Source organism: Nerophis ophidion, linkage group LG15, assembly GCF_033978795.1.
Source record: "Nerophis ophidion isolate RoL-2023_Sa linkage group LG15, RoL_Noph_v1.0, whole genome shotgun sequence".
NCBI classification, from domain to species: Eukaryota; Metazoa; Chordata; class Actinopteri; order Syngnathiformes; family Syngnathidae; genus Nerophis; species Nerophis ophidion.
This window is the reverse complement of record NC_084625.1, coordinates 32,413,734-32,432,847: the sequence shown is the minus strand read 5'-3', so window position 1 is coordinate 32,432,847 and position 19,114 is coordinate 32,413,734. Positions and strand designations below refer to the sequence as shown.

Below are 19,114 nucleotides of genomic sequence, written 5' to 3'. Positions count from 1 at the left end.
TATCATCATATAAGTGGTGATAATGAAAATATTTTTTGTCCAGGACTTTCTGAGCCTATTTATAGACAGAGCAGATCATTTTCAGTGTTGTCTTACAGCCAGAGGTAGCCAGATATTGTACTCAAGTAAGAGTACTGTTACTTTAGAGATGTATTACTCAAGTAAAAGTAAGGAGTAGTCACCCAAATATTTACTTGAGTAAAAGTAAAAAGTATGTTGTGAAAAAACTACTTAAGTACTGAGTAACTAATGAGTAACCTGTTCGTTTAATGATGACAGCAACAAGTAATGCACAAAAACATAAAAATAGCAATGAACAAATTCAGAGCCAGGAATATCTCTTAAGCAACTAAAACAATAATATATATTAAATAATATATATTTGGTTTTACACTGTATTGAAAACATTTTTTAAATGAATTTTACCTTTGCAACCTCATTATACTATTGGCTAAGTTTTATATTCATATACCCGACCTGTTTTTTGTGCCTTTAAAAAAGATTTAGAACTGTACATTAAAACACTCTACCTCTAACAACCAAAAAGTTGTGGAAACGATGATGCTGTGTTCCAAATTTAAGTTATGTACTGAGATTGAGTGAGTCTATGGCATTGCACTTTATTTTATATATATATATTTTTTGCATTCTATTTTAGTTACTTTGAATTTACACCCCCTGGCGCTGTTTTGTACGTTTTTTATACTGTTTGGTACTGTTTTTGTACTTACTTTGATTATTATTTTCAACTGTTTGTAAATGTTGAAATTTATAAAAAAAGGTTTATAAAAAAAAAAGTGTGCAGTTAATCATGTGACTGCCTGGCTCTGTTTGATTGGTGAAACGGAGTCAAACGTCACCAGTGACTGCATTGGATTGGTGAAACGCAGGCATGTGATAGATCCTACTTTGAAGGTCTGTCTGACAAAACAAAACAAACAAAGCGTGCATTGACAGATCGATAAAAATCAGTAGCGAGTAGCAAGCTGAATGTAGATAAAAAGAGCGGTGTAAAAGTAGCGTTTCTTCTCTATAAATATACTTAAGTAAAAGTAAAAGTATGTTGCATTAAAACTACTCTTAGAAGTACAATTTATCCCATAAGTTACTCAAGTAGATGTAACGGTGTAAATGTAGCGCATTACTACCCACCTCTGCTTACAGCCCTGAGACCAGCTGGTGACACAGTAAGACAAATGTGAAATGATCATTGTTAAAATAATTTAGCAGCGTCTGTATTCAAACTCTGTCTGATATACTTAAAATTGGCAGGATTTAGTTCAGCCGTGCAAATTACTTTCTTGACATGCTTTTTAAATGTGAATTGAGAATCTAGAATGATTCCCAAGTATTTATACGCAGTTACAACACAGATCTTTTCTCCTGCAGAGGCACCTCAGGATCTGGTAAATCGGATTTCCTCTTTTATGAAAATGGTGAATGAAAATTATAATAAGAACTATTCATAATTAAAAAAAAAAATTGTTAAGTATGAATAATAAAAAAATGGTTAGTTGTGTTCACTCTGAAACAGACAACCAATAGTGAAAGTCAAGATAATCGTTAACTACAACTCAAGCAGTTCTCTAAGCTCTCCTTAATCCATGTGTGATTAAAGGCGATCGTTTGCGAGATGTGATCTCGTCTTGCGGCTGCAATGTCAAGTAGGTCGTGGCCGCGCTGCGTTTAAGTGACAATGTCTTTAGTAGATCTGCAGGTAACAGATACACAACATTCATACATGCGTGCCCAATGCAGGAACTATTACAAGAAGGGCAATCTCTGGGCAGTTTATTGTTGCTTTATGATTAACGAGCCACATCCTATTCTTTCTGCTCACTGAATGACAGGAAGCTGAGCCAAAGTTCTTTTCTTTCTGCAACATCATGGCTTTCTCAAATCAAAAGCAACACAATATTGTCGGTGCTTCCAAAAGATGACCCTCTCCGGTACATGCATACATGGCTTAAAGACTGTTTACATGAAATCCTTTTAGAGCGAGACATTTGCAAAATTTGACCTCTTACAAGACCTTCCCGTGACACTCTCTGAACTGTTCTCAAGCAATTCTGTGATGTCTTGTGAGTTACGTCCTAAAACACAATGTGTGTGTGTGTGTGTGTGTGTGGCAGCGTCTGTAGTGTGACCTATTGTCTGGTTTTGATTTAGCAAATAATTGATAGCGAGTTTAAGATAAAACATACAGGAGTGTGGAAACTAGATATCGTCATTCCTACAGACGATGAAGTGTGAGAACCTTCTTATTGATTTAGTATTTTCAACTTATGTTAAATCTGAGTCTCCAGCAAGATGCTAAAAGCAATCTAATGTACTGTAGATCAAATTATGCCAAACTATCTGAGCAAAACATTTGCATTCTAGATTTGTATTAGGCGACAAAGCAAATTGCCGTATTTTTTGGTGTACTTAAAATCCTTTTATTTTCTTCAAAAGTCCACTGCGCCTTTTAACCCGCTACATAATAGTTGTGATTACTGACCTTGAAGCAATTTTACAAGGTACATGGTTTAATGATAAGTGTGACCAGTAGATGGCAGTCACACAGAAGAGATACGTGTGGACTGCAGGTTGACGCCTGTACAATAAATGACGCGAACAAGTACCCGTAAGCAAGCAAGACCAAAACTTTGTTTCATTGATACTATCAAATCAAATCAAATCAACTTTATTTATAAAGCACATTTAAAATTTACCACAGGGGTAGCCAAAGTGCTGTACAATGGACAGGTTAAAAGATAATACGAAGACCGAGCAAACAACACAGCACTAACGGAATATGATAAAAAATAAATAAATAAAACATAAAAACAGGTTCACAGCAGGTGTATAATGGGGCGCCATTGTAGGATGGATATCACTTAGTGTTAAAAGCCAAGGAATAAAAGTATGTTTTAAGAGAGATTTAAAAACAGAAAGAGAGGAGGCTTGTCTAACACTCAGAGGTAGGTTGTTCCAGAGCTTGGGAGCAGCAGCAGCGAAAGCTCTGTCACCTCTAAGCTTCAGCCTTGTGTCAGGGACCGTCAGTAGGAGCTGATCGGCTGATCTTAGGGATCGAGTGAGGCAGTAAGGCAGAAGGAGGTCGGAGAGATATGTTGGCGCGAGGTTGTTAACTGTAGATATTTAAAAACAAATAGAAGGAGTTTAAAATTGATTCGATAACACACAGGGAGCCAGTGAAGGGACGCTAATACAGGGGTGATGTGCTCACGTCTGCGGGTCTGTGTTAGCAGACGAGCAGCAGAGTTCTGCACGAGCTGCAGGCAGGCGGGCGAGGGAGGCCTGGCTAATGCCTACATAGAGGGCATTGCAGTAGTCTAAACCATTCGAGATAAAGTCGCGGTTTAATTTCTCAAGGTCATGTCCTGACAGAAGCGGTTTCACTTTCGCTATTTGGCGTAATTGATAAAAGCTTTTTTGAACGACGCTGCTGATTTTTTTTTCGAATTTAAAATCTGAGTCGAACTTTACCCCCAGGTTTGTGACACAGTCGCTGAGATACGGGGTCAGAGTGCCGAGGTCAACGCTGGGGGAGGGAGAGCGACGTGGACCGAACAACATAACTTCTGTTTTGTCTTCATTTAGACTCAGGAAGTTAGCCAGGCTTTGATGTCGTGCAGGCAGTCAATGAGACGTTGAACTGTGTTATTTTGTGCCATGGGAAAACAGATATGGCAATCATCGGCATAAAAATGAAATGCAATACCATACTTCCTAAAAATAGAACCAAGGGGGAGAAAGTAAAGCGCAAATAAGATTGGGGCAAGGATTGAGTCCTGGGGGACCCCGTGTGGTAGAGGAGCTGTGGAAGACATTAAAATATAGACCGTTACACACTGTACTGAAAAAGCTGTCAAAATGTTTCAGTATGTTTTTGGTAATCTACATAGCAGCACTGCTTGATGGAACACAAACCATTACTGCTACCGTATTCAGACTTACTGTGCTTCAACATACGGGTATTATTATTTTGTGTATGTATAAGGACACACAAATGGCATACACTAGATAATGAGGAATAATATCTGTCATTTTGTTTGGCAATGTTATGCAAAACCAATTTTTTTTACCTATTGGTACCTGCGGACGTGTACTTGGGATCTGCATAAGTCTCCAAAAATAGCGCGCTTCTGCCATTGTAGTCCGTGCTGTAGTCAATAGGCTTGTTTTTTTCTCTATCCTGTTGTTGTGGGGCATTCATCCTCCGCTGTTGACATTTCTAATACACTATATTGCCAAAAGTATTTTGCCACCCGTCCGAATGATGAGAATCAGGTGTCCTAATGACTTGGCCCGGTGTATAAAATCAAGCACTTAGGCATGGAGACTGTTTCTACAAACATTTCTGAAAGAATGGGCCGCTCTCAGTGATTTCCAGCGTGGAACTGTCATAGGATGCCACCTGTGCAACAAATCCAGTAGTGAAATTGCCTTGCTCTAAAATATTCCAAAGTCAACTTTATTATAAGAAAAGTGAAAAGTTTGGGAACAACAGCAACCCAGCCACCACATATTAGGCCACGTAAACTGACAGAGAGGGGTCAGTGGATGCTGAAGCGCATAGTGCGAAGACTTTCTGCACAGTCAGTTGCTACAGAACTCCACACTTTGTGACTTTCCAATTAGCACACGTACAGTATGCAGAGAAATTCATGAAATAGGTTTCCATGGCCGGGCAGCCAACCTAAGCCATACATCACCAAGTCCAATTCAAAGCGTGGGATGCAGTGGTGTAAAGCATGTCACCACTGGACTCTAGAGCAGTGGAGACACTAGAGATGCGTGGTTTGCGGTCTCATCTCCGCGGGTCGGGCGGTTGACGTGACGAAAAAATAGATTTTAAATAGATTCGGGCGGGTGGCTGTTGAACCATTCGGAAATAATTAATATATATAGTTCAGGTATCGGCAACCTTTACCACTCAAAGAGCCATTTTTACCCGTGTCACAAAGTAAAGAAGACAATAGGAGATGCGAACATTCTCGCGAATATCTGCTAGCGATCACCCTGCTTTCCCAACAACCTGGAAGGAAGACAAGTATGGGAATTAAAGGTTTATGAACAATGGAGACCCACCGAATACAAAAACTAAAATAATGCAATTCGATAGCAGCAAAAGAGAAAGTCAAACACAAACACAAATATACAGACATTAAATGAGTAAAACAAACCACATTTGGGGTGTTATAATAGAAGAGATAATGAACTGAAATGTTCATAATAAATATACAACATAAAGTTGCAAGAAATACGTCAATAATGAATAAAGCAAAATATGTTATGGACCAAAAAACACTCCATATTGTTTACTGCTCGCAGTGTTACTATACCTGAGTTATTGTGCAGAAATATGTGGAAACAACTACAAAAGTACACTCATTCACTTACCATGTAATAAAAAAGAAAGATCAGTTATAATCAGAATCAGAAGAATTTTATTACCATTGTTTGAGAACAGGTTCACTAACTAGGAATTTTACTTTGCGCAATGGTGCAAAATAAAAGACATATAACACAGAATAGAGTAACATGAGCTGTAACTGAGCTATCAGATCTTGTTATTGTTCATGTGTCTGATGGCCGAGGGGAAAAAAACTGTTCAGGTGGTGGGAGGTGAGGGCCGAATGGGGCGTAGGTTCCTGTCTGAGGTGAGAGGGAAGAATAGTTAGTGTAATACTACATAATGAGTGATACATACAGTTTTTACACACACTTTGGAGGCAGCCACCACACTTGGCATACTTCACACTTAAGTCACAATTTCTCTGTGATTGTTGGTCCAAAGCTAATGAAGATATTGGCAAAATGGAGGATATAAGTAATTTTTTTGGACGCTCTGTGTATTTTTTGATCGTTTATCGGGTGCGCTTTCAAGTGCCTGCTGGTCACCAAACACTGCAGGAATGTAGCAGCAGAGTGCATCAAATACGGCTGCAAAATTATACTTTCACTGTCACAAAATAAAAGTGTGTTTAGTGTAAGTTTATGAGCTGTAGTATGTTTAGAACTATATATAGCTGTATTATTTTGGTTTATTTTGTCAGAAAAACTAATGACATGAAGACAGCAATTGAACATACACTCTTTATACACGACTCTGACATAAATAAGACCGCCCAAAAAATGGTGACACCGGATCTTTCGACTATGTAAACAAGACGCACAGGGTTGTCTGGAGCATTGTCAGCATGTCTGCGATCGGATGTGGACTTAATTTAATGTATACGAGATATACCCACGGACAGCAGTTTACGAAATGTTCAAATATTAAGATGAATGTGGCGGCTTTTAAGGAAATTCCAACTGGAACAGCAGTGCTACATCTAAAGTACATTCTATAAAAAAATATGCTTGATTTGTTGATAGTTGTTTTCAATAAAGAGCTTGGCGTGGCTTGGTCGGTAGAGCGGCTGTGCCAGCAACTTGAGGGTTCTGCGTTCGAGGTCCTCTTCAGCCATCCTTGTCACTGCCGTTGTGTCCTCGGGCAAGACGCTTACCCACCTGCTCCCAGTGCCACCCACAGTGGTTTGAATGTGACATGGATAATGAGTTTCTCTGTGAAGCGCTTTGAGTCACTTGAAAAAAGCGCTATTTGAATATAATTCACTTCACTTCAAACTTCAAAATGTCACAAAGTCTCGATGCACTCAAAAAATTCTCAACAAAGTACATTGTACAATAAACAGCTACAATTGAAGACAAAGCAGAATGATATGATATAAAACATACAGTGGGGAAAAAAAGTATTTAGTCAGCCACCGATTGTGCAAGTTCTCCCACTTAAAATGATGACAGGTCCGTAATTTTCATCATAGGTACACTTCAACTGTGAGGGACAGAATGTGAAAAAAAATCCAGGAATTCACATTGTAGGAATTTTAAATAATTTATTTGTAAATTATGGTGGAAAATAAGTACTTGGTCACTTCAAACAAGGAAGATCTCTGGCTCTCACAGATCTGTAACTTCTTCTTTAAGAAGCTCTTCTGTCCTCCACTCATTACCTGTATTAATGGCACTTGTTTGAGCTCGTTATCTGTATAAAAGACACCTGTCCACAGCCTCAAACAGTCAGACTCCCAACTCCACTATGGCCAAGACCAAAGAGCTGTCGAAGGACACCAGGAAAATAATTGTAGACCTGCACCAGACTGGGAAGAGTGAATTTACAATGGGCAAGCAGCTTGGTGTGAAAAAAATCTACTGTGGGAGCATTCATCAGAAAATGGAAGACATACAAGACCACTGATAATCTCCTTTGATCTGGGGCTCCACGCAAGATATCATCCCGTTGGGTCAAAATGATCATGAGAACGGTGAGCAAAAATCCCAGAACCACACCGTGGGACCTGGTGAATGACCTGCAGAGAGCTGGGACCAAAGTAACAAAGGTTACCATCAGTAACACACTACACCGACAGGGAATCAAATCCTGCAGTGCCAGACGGGTCCCCCTGCTTAAGCGAGTGCATGTCCAGGCCCGTCTGAAGTTTGCCAGAGAGCACATGGATGATACAGCAGAGGATTGGGAGAATGTCATGTGGTCAGATGAAACCAAAATAGAACTTTTTGGTATAAAGTCAACTCGTCGTGTTTGGAGGAACAAGAATACTGAGTTGCATCCCAGGAACACCACACCTACTGTGAAGCATGGGGGTGGAAACTTCATGCTTTGGGGCTGTTTTTCTGCTAAGGGGACAGGACGATTGATCCGTGTTAAGGAAAGAATGAATGGGGCTATGTATCGTGAAATTTTGAGCCAAAACCACCAGTGAGAGCTTTGAATGGTTGAGCAAATACTTACAGACCTCTGTTATCATTTTAAAGTAGGAGAACTTGCACAATCGGTGGCTGATTAAATACTTTTTTGCCCCACTGTATATAAACAATATATTTTAATACTAATAAATAGTAACACAGATTTGTTTTTTTTAACCTTTTTAAAGAAAATCATCCATCCATTTACTACCGCTTATTCCCTTCGGGGTCGCGGGGGGTGGTCTCACCCGACCGCAGTCGCACATCCTGCAGTGTTTACGGAAGTAAATCTGGAAGTACACATGCTTCAATTCTAGTCGTCTCAGTTCTGGCACAGTTGTGGCAATTTCAAGGATTCTGTGCAATCAATCAAAGTCAACATTGCCCTGCGATGTCTACCCATGTTGGATAACAGACAACATTCACACTCACATTCACACACTAGGGACCATTTAGTGTTGCCAATCAACCTATCCCCAGGTGCATGTCTTTGGAGGTCGGAGGTGGTGGAGCATATCTTGGCTTACATGTATATACTTTATATAAAATTTTGATTATTTAAACACAGGTTTTGCTACCTAGCACTTTGTGTAGCTTGTGCATCACAGATTAAGAATCAATGGATTACTGCATTGATCCAACAGTTTTTTTCCATAAACAAAAGTCTTCTTGTAGTCGGCGCTAAAATTTATACATGTGGGGTGCCAAACCAGTGACGTGTGATGGATTTCATGATTTACTTTCACCCATTTATTTATATGATAATAATAATATTAAATGCATAAATAAGATATTAAACTATAATAATACATTTGATTATTTGTTTTCTTATTTTTTTTTACATATTTTATCTGCCTTACTTTAGATCAGGGGTCACCAACCTTTTTGAAACCAAGAGCTACTTCTTGGGTACTGATTAATGCGAAGGGCTACCAGTTTGATACACACTCAAATAAATTGCCAGAAATAGCCAATTTGCTCAATTTACCTTTAATAAATAAATCTATATATATATATATATATATATATATATATATATATATATAAAAATGGGTATTTCTGTCTGTCATTCCGTCGTAGAAATGATGAAAAAAACACTTAATTGAACGGTTTAAAAGAGGAGAAAACAGGAAAAAAATGAAAATAAAATTTTGAAACATAGTTTATCTTCAATTTGGACTCTTTAAAATTCAAAATTCAACCGAAAAAAATGAATAGAAAAACTAGCTAATTCGAATCATTTTGAAAAAAATTTAAAAATAATTTATGGAACATCTTTAGTATTTTTTCCCGATTAATATTGATTTTAAAATTTTGATGACATGTTTTATATAGGTTAAAATCCAATCTGCACTTTGTTATAATATATGAAAAATTGGACCAAGCTATATTTCTAACAAAGACAAATCCTTATTTCTTCTAGATTTTCCAGAACAAAAATTTTAAAAGAAATTCAAAAGACTTTGAAATAAGATTTAAATTTGATTCTACAGATTTTCTAGATTTCCCAGAATAATTTTGAAAAAATATTTCACAAATATTCTTCTTTGAAAAAACGGAAGCTAAAATGAAGAATTAAATCAAAATGTATTTATTATTCTTTATAATAATAATAAAAAAAAAATTTGAACATTGATTTAAATTGTCAGGAAAGAAGAGCAAGGAATTTAAAAGGTAAAAAGGTATGTGTTTAACAATCCTAAAATCATTTTTAAGGTTGTATTTTTTCTCTAAAATTGTCTTTCTGAAAGATATAAGAAGCAAAGTAAAAAAATACATGAATTTATTTAAACAAGTAAAGACCAAGTCTTTAAAATATTTTCTTGGATTTTCAAATTCTATTTGAGTTTTGTCTCTCTCAGAATTAAAAATGTCGAGCAAAGCGAGACCAGCTTGCTAGTAAATAAATAAAATGTAAAAAATAGAGGCAGCTCACTGGTAAGTGCTGCTATTTGAGCGATTTTTAAAACAGGCCAGCGGGCGACTCATCTGGTCCTTACGGGCTACCACGTTGGTGACCCCTGCTTTAGATGTTTCTCTGCAGCTTATTGTCCGATCAGCAAGAATAAAAATGTCTTACATGTCTACTAAATATATTTCACAAGTTGGTGTGTAGTAAATATTTCTGTAAATATTATATTGATGACATGCTATGAAACGGGAAGTTTGTCAGGGAATGCGCATTCAGAAGTGAGGTGATTTGATTGGAAAATGCGCAAATTTATTAATTCAAGAAAACGACTGGAATCATACAGAAAATACATTTATAACAGATAAGTGGGTGAATCTGAAACTATATCAAACTTTATTTTAAGTTTTTCCTGCTTCAGTTGGAGGTTTTCTACCTGCCACTCACGCATACCAATGCTGTGGAGAGACTCGGATACACTGTAGTTTAGTTCCTTGACTTCCAGGTAGAGAGAATGCCTGTGAGAAAACCTCGTACATGTTCCTGCGCAAGGAGCTGCCCGTGCGTCTGGCCAACACCATGCGGGAAGTCAACCTGCTGCCAGATAAACTGCTCAGCCAGACATCCATCCGCCTGGTTCAGAAATGGTAATCCACCTTTTTATTATACACAATAAATATAACAGCCGCTGAATAGGCTTTTTGATACAAAGTTGCCCTTTTGCCCGTTTTATTAGGTACATGCAGAGCTTTGTGGAGCTGCTGGATTATGAGAACAGAAAGCCTGAGGATCCTCACGCTCTGAATGAGTGAGTCAAGTCATGAAGGGTGCAACTTTATGGCTTCATGAGCACGCCATCTTTATCAGCACTCATACATTACGGAATAAAGTATCGGGTCAAAGAGTAAAAATATAGAATTGGTCTTCCCTTTTTGGATGATTTGTTTTGGGGGAATTTTGGCCCAAACTTGATTATATATGTGAGGTCAGAGATCATTGGCCATAAAACAACCAGATCGTATGAAAAACATAGTCAACAACAGAATGTAATAACGCCCATTGTAACCAACCACATAACAAAGGACAAAAAACTATTTGATTTCCTGTTATGCAGCTCATTTTTATTTGACAGTTATTGAAATATCTTGTGTGACATCATGCACGAAAGTGCACTTTATTTGTTTTAAACTATTGTAGTGGCGTTCTGTACACAAATTGCACTGTAATTTAGTGTTGTTTTGATATGTCATCTTAGTCACATCAAGCACAAAAATGCACTCCTAGTTTGATTTAAATGTCTCTGACAATCTTGCACATTCTGTTTTGAAATGACATGAATGTTTTTGCCACTGGTTAATAACTGTTTAATAAATACACTTTTGCTAAATTGACTAAATTGTGGTTTCCCTCTCTGTATGAGTTTAAAAGTAGCATATATTAATAATGCAGTATGAAGAAGAATGTTTTAATGGAGACACATATAATCATCATACTGCTGTGAATATATGCATAAAATGTTTATTCAAGGCTAAGGCAAAATATCGAGATATATATCGAGCAAAAATATTGAGATATTAATAAAAGGCCGTATCGCCCAGCCCTACTTGGAATTCATAAAGTTAGAAGCATACCATTTTTCAAAATGTATCCCATTAGGTAAGACTGAACCAAAACTACCTAAATTTCCATGGGTAAACCTGTTTTGGGGATACTGATAAGGGTGTGGATCCAGAATTTCTTTGTCACTTTTCCTAATATTAAAGCATTTTTCAATATTTCTTAACCATGGAAAAATAGTGTTTCTTTTTCCTCTTTTAGAACAAAAAAAACTTCTTTTTTTTCATTCACAAATGTATTCTTTATTAATAATATTAATTTATGATTAAAACATTTATTATTGAGGAGGTGGGCATTTTTGAAATATTTTTTTGAAGTTTAGTGTTATAGTGTAAAGGAGGTGGGGATTTTTTAAATTCCTATTTTAAAGTGTGTTCATTAACAGTTTTTAATTAATGAATAAAAGAAAATTACATAATAGTAGGCGGGTATTTTTTATTAAAATATTTATAAATGAAAAGAAATGTACTTTGGAGAAGGTGGGTATTTTTAAATTAGGAAAGTTTTTATGAATAAATAAAGCATAGAATTGCTGGGTATTTTTTTAACCATTTATTTTTTTAAGTAATATGAAAGTTGTCCATCCATTTTTTAAATGTTATTAATAAATGAATAAAATTTATTTTTAAATATTTTTGTAATAATTAAAAATATACATTAATTCAAATAAACATCTTTAATATAGTTTTATTTATAAATTATAGATGTTTTTTCTGAATAAAAATTATATATTTAAGAGGTAGGGTATGTTTATTTGTATTCCTTAATTAATGATTAAAAAGGAAAAGTAATATGGAAAATGCGGATATTTAAAAAAAAAAAAATTTTTACTAACATAAAAAGAAAAGTAATATTAAGGCTGTGGGTATTTTTTAAATGTTTTTGTAAAAAGTGCAATAGAGAAGGTGGATATTTTTAAGATATATTTAAGGTTTTTATTTTTTATTTATATGTATTAGTTAATTTATTAAAAAAGGTACTATAGAGATCGTGTTTTTTTAATTCAGGTTTGTTCTTATTACTAAAGTAATATAGAGGCTGTGGGTATTGTTGTAATTATTTGTAAATTATTTTAAAGTGTTAAATCTATTTAAGATCTACTTTATTTATTTATATTATTCATGAATAAAACTATAAGTGCTATAAAAGAAGTGGGCATTTTTAATAATTGAAATAATAAAAAAATATTATTTTGATATAAATGAAAAAATATGTAATAAAAGAAATAATACAATTCTAAACAATCTGATTTTTTTTTCGAATAAAAGTAAATGAATAAAGGTAAATAAAATTATGCAGGTGATGGAGTTTTAAAGTAATTCTGGGTTTTTTATTTTAAGTACTAAGTAGAAAATGTTTTTTTTTCCAAGTAATTATTTTATTTAATAGTTATTTTTAACGCAAAAATTCATAAATAGGTATCCTAAGCCTTTTTGTCTATGTAGTGTAAATATGCAGGTAATGTGTATTTACACTATCACAATGCAGTGTGATAAACAGTCACACATGACTATTAATAGCGTCCAGGAATTTGGATAAGGGAGTCTTTTTAATATTGAGACATGACAACTTTATTCCCTCTCAGCTTTCTGGAGTTGTTGATCGAGATCCGTAACCGCCACAATGACGTGGTTCCCACGATGGCGCAGGGCGTAATCGAGTACAAGGCTAAGTTTGGCTTCGACCCCTTCATCAGCAGCAACATCCAGTATTTCCTGGACCGCTTCTACACAAACCGCATCTCCTTTCGCATGCTCATTAATCATCACAGTGAGTAATGAAACTGGATTAGTACTGTGTGTGCATTTGTGTGTGCGTGTGCATTTGTGTGTGTGTGTGTGTGCGTGTGTTTGTGTGTGTTTGTGTGCGTGTGTGTGTGTGTGTGTGTGTGTGTGTATGTGTGTATGTATGTGTGTGTGTGTTTGTGTGTGTGTGTGCGAGAGAAAGAAACACAATCCCTTTGTGTCTCACTATGCAGCTCTCCTGTTTGGTAACGACACCAACCCAGCTATTCCCAAACACATCGGAAGCATCGATCCTAACTGTTGTGTGGCTGAAGTTGTCAGTGGTGAGTTGACAGGTGTCATATTTTAAAAAGTCCGTCATATTTTACTCACTCTGTGCTTCATCCATCAGATGCTTATGACACGGCCAAAATGCTGTGTGAGAAATACTACTTGGCAGCTCCTGAGCTCCGCATTGAAGAGTTTGACAGTAAGATTGTTGTGCAATAATGTTAGTAATACAATATAACTATGACAAAGTCCCAAATTATTAAGAAAAAGTTGACTCAAAAGTAAAGCCTTCTGCACCTCAAGTTATTACAAGTATGATGGAATACAATAACGATACAAATTAATTAGTTTGTCGAACAATAGGGATGGGTACCGTTCACATTTGAATCAATACGGCACCAATTCCGCATACCGTATTTCCTTGAATAGCCGCCGGGGCGCTAATTAATTTAAAACCTCTTCTCACTCATGCACTTATTCAAGGCATGCGGTAAAAGTAATTAGGCGCTAATAATTTTAAAACCTCTTCTCACCCCTGCGCTTATTAATGGCATGCAGTAAAAAATTGAGTGTGATAAAAAATAAAAATTAATAAAAAATTATTCTGCGGCTGCGGCCCGGTGGTTAGGGACCACTGCTCTACAACATGTCATCGCGCCCACCTTTACACCATGCTATCTGCGTGCCGGCCCGACACATGCATTTCGCTGCTTCTCTTACGAGATTGCAATGCATACTTTGTCAACAGCCATACCGTTGTGATATAAACAACTTTAACACTCTTACTAATATGTGCCACACTCTGTGAACCCACACCAAACAAGAATAACAAACACATTTCTGGAGAACATCGGCTCTGCAAGACATTATAAACGCAACATAAGAATTACCCAGAATGCCATACATCCATGACTCTTGGCTATATTATACACACGCCCCCAACCCTACCCACCTCAACCAACGCACGTAGAGGGGGGGTTTGGTGCTAGCGGGGTGTATAATATACCCAAGAGTCATGGATGCATTACATTCTGGGTAATTCTTACGTTGCGTTTATAATGTGTTACAGAGCCGATGTTCTACCGAAATGTGTTTGTTATTCTTGTTTGATGTGGGTTCACAGAGTGTGGCGCATATTAGTAAGAGTGTTAAAGTTGTTTTATATCACAACCATCAGTGTGATCTGTATGGCTGTGGAACAAGACCCCTGGTTTACACATAGTAAAAGCAAAAATAAACTCCTCCGCCATTTTGAAAATGATGACAGGGGAAGCGTCACTCGTGACGTCAGGTAAGTTGACCCGGCGGTTAAAGTAAGCAAGCGCTTATAAATTTGGGGAGCGAGTTTGACCCTGCAGTAATTCAAGGCAGGCGCATATTACATGTCCGGCGGCTATTCAAGGAAATACGGTAAATGGGAATCAATATCAGTACTCAACAGTACCATTTTTTTGGTGCTTGTACAAATGTGTGAGGAAATATTAATTATTTACGAATATATATTAATTAACATTTAGCACTGACCTACTGTATTCTGACCAGTCATCTTGTTTTTTTACACTTCTGTGTCTCATTTGCAATTATTATATGGTAGACTTTGCAAGCAGTTCCATTTCCAAGACGTTAGATGGCAACAGTGTGTTGCCTTTGCCAATAAGTAGTCTTTGCCCATAAGTTAAATGTGCCTGTCTTTTCTTTTCAGTCTTTAGTTGCAGCTCACAAAGTGTTTATACCTTAAGTATTGTACATTTTACACACCGGATGTTTGATTGAATTGGGCATCTTAGTTGAAGTTTTGATTATCAAATATGGTGGTGTTGAAATTGCAAATGCTCATAGGTTGCACGTCTATGGCTAATCTAATGTAAATCAGCTTGGAGCTTGCGCATTTTGAAAAATTGAGCCTTACTGTACTTTTCAGTAACATTAGTGAAGTGAATTATATTTATATAGCGCTTTTCTCTCGTGACTCAAAGCGCTTTACATAGTGAAACCCAATATGTAAGTTACATTTAAACAATTGTGGGTGGCACTGGGAGCAGGTGGGTAAAGTGTCTTGCCCAAGGACACAACAGCAGTGACTAGGATGGCTGAAGCGGGGATCGAACCTGAAACCCTCAAGTTGCTGGCACGGCCGCTCTACCAACAAAGCTATACTGCCCGTGACTGCCTGTTTCCCGGCCAAATCCTTGAGCCGGATGTCACGTACACACTAAGGTACTGAAATATGGATCCATTTGATTTCATGTAAATCAGTACCAGGTAGGACCAAAGGACTTCGGATGATAACTATAAAAGTACCAAATTCAGTACCCATCTTTATCGAACAATACCGTATTGACCAGAATATTAAAACAAATATTTTCCTTCTTAAAAAGTCAAATGACTTTCCCTCGGCAAGTGAGTCTGAGCTTTTCTTCATTTCAAGTACACTCATACACACACACCTGTAGAGATGGAGCTGTGACCAATATGCCAATAAATGTTGTAATATAAAAGTGAATCAGAAAGTACAGTAAATATATTTCTTACAGTAATCAGGAGAGTTATTGCTGATACTGGTCACATATATTATTATTCCATCCATGCAGCCATCCATTTTCTACCGCTTGTTCCTTTTGGGGTCCACAGGGGTACTGGAGTCTATCACAGCTGCATTTGGGCGGAATATTATCATTATTATTATTATTAAATGTATTGTTATATATTGTGACATATCCTGTGTCAAACATGGAACTACATATATTGGAACATAAGCATCATTTGATAGGCTGCTTGAGAGTCACAACTGTAATCATAATTCATAGGACACTGGTGTTAAAGATTTGCCCAGGGTGTACCCCTCCTATCGCCCGAATGCAGCTGAAATAGGCGCCAGCGACCCCAAAAGGGACAAGCGGTAGGAAATGGATGGGTGTTAAAGTTCATATTATGAAATATTTTTCTTATCAATTTTGAATGTTTGTGGCAGTGAGTGTTTTACAACAGCACCTATGGGAACTAAACCTTGAAATGTACATGTTCACATTGTAGTCTGTGTTTGTAATGCGTTTGTCTTAATTTTAACATCAATCCGCCAAAGGGGCTGGGATGGGATCACCATTGGCTATAATCTCACATACAGTATTTACATGATAAATGTTCATTAATATGGATTGTCCCTTTTAAATAAACTACATCCACATAAATCTACATAGAGCGATTTGACCTCAGCTATTTGATTTTAAAATTCGTAGATTTCAAATGAAGAGAATACATTATATGAAACAGTACAGTTTATACAGTACAGTACATATTCCGTACAATTGACCACTAAATGGTAACACCCGCATACGTTTTTCAACTTGTTTAAGTCGGGGTCCACGTTAATCAATTCATGGTAGATAATCACAAGACACGTTAACGTCTCACTGTATTCAAATTTTAATGGTCGTAAAACTATGATTTGTACCTCACTTTGAAAAACTCACACTGATACTGTTCGAAACAGCTAGCAGACTAAATAACGTCTTTCCCTGTTAAAAAAATCTCCTGGTTTGCCTTTAATGATAAGCCCACTAAAACCTTCGCAAATTAAAACAAAAGGAAATAAAAAATATAAAAACTCACACAATAGAACAATATTTAGCGTTTCTTGTGAAAATTTATTTATTTACATAATGTGAAGTATAATTTAAAAATATTTATCAGTATTTTTGAGAGCATTCAACTATAGCGTGATAATAATAATTAGGGTGATGTTTTTGGTTACAATAAGCGTGATAAGAAATGTGAACATCTCTACCCGATGGTGACTTATGTTGTGGTCGTCCATGATAGAAAAAGCCCAGAGACTGAGTTACCAACACTTGGAATTTTTTGTTTAGGCATTTGAAACAGGGTACTATAGTCATACCCTGTTTATCGCCGTTATTTGGTTCCGGACATGACTGTAGTAAATTAATTTCCGCAAAGGAGGAATCATTAACAAACAAATCAAATATTTTCATAACTAGGGCACAAATAAATTGTTAATGGGCTTCTAAATATGTTTTTCAAAATCCCGCACCCTTTTTATTCACCTTTACTTTTTTTTAATTCAATACAGTAATACTGCCTGAAGTGAGCCAATCAGTTGCTAAGATACTGAGCAGCGTGCTCTCTGTGGTCAGCACTACTGCAATATTGATATTTTTAGTTTAGATAGCCATTTTTAAGTTACAAAATATTGAATTTAGGACCAAAACATAGTAAGACATGCTTTTGAAAAAAAATCTGCAATATGCTGAAGCTGCAATATTTAACATTGTGATGTGGCGAGGGACGACTGTAGTTTGTCAGGCGCCATGTTTTGCCGTACGAGACAGTGAAAAGTAGGGCGTACAAAAACTCAAGTTCTACTGTGCTACATTTTCTTTTAATTGGGACAGTAAGGTTGCTCTGGTTTGAGCTGAGCTCCAACCAGCAGTTTTTATTAGACAACATTCGAAACCTCCAACGCCCTCCCATGTTACTTTCTAGTGAAGGCCCCTAAAAAGTCCATCCAGGCCGTGTACGTGCCCTCACATCTCTTCCACATGCTGTTTGAGCTTTTTAAGGTCAGTAATAATTATGCTGCATGTGACCCTACTTCTTTTAATTAATTTTCTTTTTTTGTAGAACTCAATGAGAGCCACAGTGGAGCTTCATGAGAACAGCGCGGAAGGATTACCGCCTGTGAAAGCAAAAGTCACTCTGGGTAACGAAGATCTGTCCATAAAGGTGAGTTAGACATGGACATAATCAATATATAATCAAAATAATCAGTTCTTTGTGTTCATATTTCATTTTGGGTCTTTTCCAGATTAGCGACAGAGGAGGAGGAGTTCCTCTGAGGAAGATCGACCGCCTTTTTAACTACACGTACTCCACCGCCCCGACGCCCAGCCTGGAGCCTGGCGCTGTCCCGCTGGTAGTCTCACAGGCTTAAACAATCATATGAACTTTACTTTAGTTCTACCAACTCTATCACACGTTACTAATAACATGGCCTCCTCTCATCCTGCATTCAGGCCGGTTTTGGCTATGGTTTGCCAATTTCTAGGCTCTATGCCAGATACTTCCAGGGGGACTTGAAGCTCTACTCTATGGAGGGTGTGGGCACGGATGCTGTGATCTACTTGAAGGTAATCAAAAGCTGTGGCTATTAGTTTACCACAAAGACTGGAATTAGCAAGTTTGTCCTGTCCAGACGTAAAAAATCATACAAAAGACATGACCGTAATAAAATGTATTTTTGCGATTGGAACTTGGAGTCACATGAAGCGGTTTTTGGAGCCATTTCTTTCTTTTATTTTTTACCTCACCCAAGGAGGAGTTTTCAACACATTTATTTTTTAATCATGTACAGTATATGTGTAGGGCAGGGGTCCACAAACTTTTTGTGCCAAGTTGCAACTCCAAGTGCTTTACAACAGTGAAAAAAAGACACACGAAAAAATTAGTTCAAAAAGTTTTATTTTTTAAACAATTATTTAAAAAAAAAAAAATATTGTTGTCTATATTTTTTGATTGGGAAAAACATAACTCTATGCAAGAGTGGGGTATTTTAAAATATATTTTTTGATTTTGGTGTAAAAAAATAAAGAAAAGCACTTTACAGGAGGTGTATCGTATTTTTAGGACTATAAGTCGCAGATTTTTTCATAGTTTGGCCAGGGATGCGACTTATACTCAGGAGCGACTTATGTGTAAAATTATTAACACATTACCGTAAAATATCAAATAATATAATTTAGCTCATTCACGTAAGAGACTAGACGTATAAGATTTCATCAGA

General features: G+C 36.7%; 1 protein-coding gene across 1 annotated transcript in view; it reads left to right on the top strand.

The window, feature by feature from the left end:
* The window catches only part of pdk3a (pyruvate dehydrogenase kinase, isozyme 3a), a 35,144-nt gene that overhangs the window by 7,476 nt on the left and 8,554 nt on the right, over positions 1–19,114 (top strand). Inside the window, exons 2-10 of the mRNA XM_061922038.1 lie at positions 10,191–10,332; positions 10,422–10,493; positions 12,888–13,072; positions 13,281–13,370; positions 13,439–13,516; positions 17,818–17,894; positions 17,956–18,057; positions 18,140–18,247; positions 18,348–18,461. Coding sequence (XP_061778022.1) covers positions 10,191–10,332; positions 10,422–10,493; positions 12,888–13,072; positions 13,281–13,370; positions 13,439–13,516; positions 17,818–17,894; positions 17,956–18,057; positions 18,140–18,247; positions 18,348–18,461 — 968 coding nt within the window. The remainder of the gene's footprint in view (positions 1–10,190; positions 10,333–10,421; positions 10,494–12,887; positions 13,073–13,280; positions 13,371–13,438; positions 13,517–17,817; positions 17,895–17,955; positions 18,058–18,139; positions 18,248–18,347; positions 18,462–19,114) is intronic.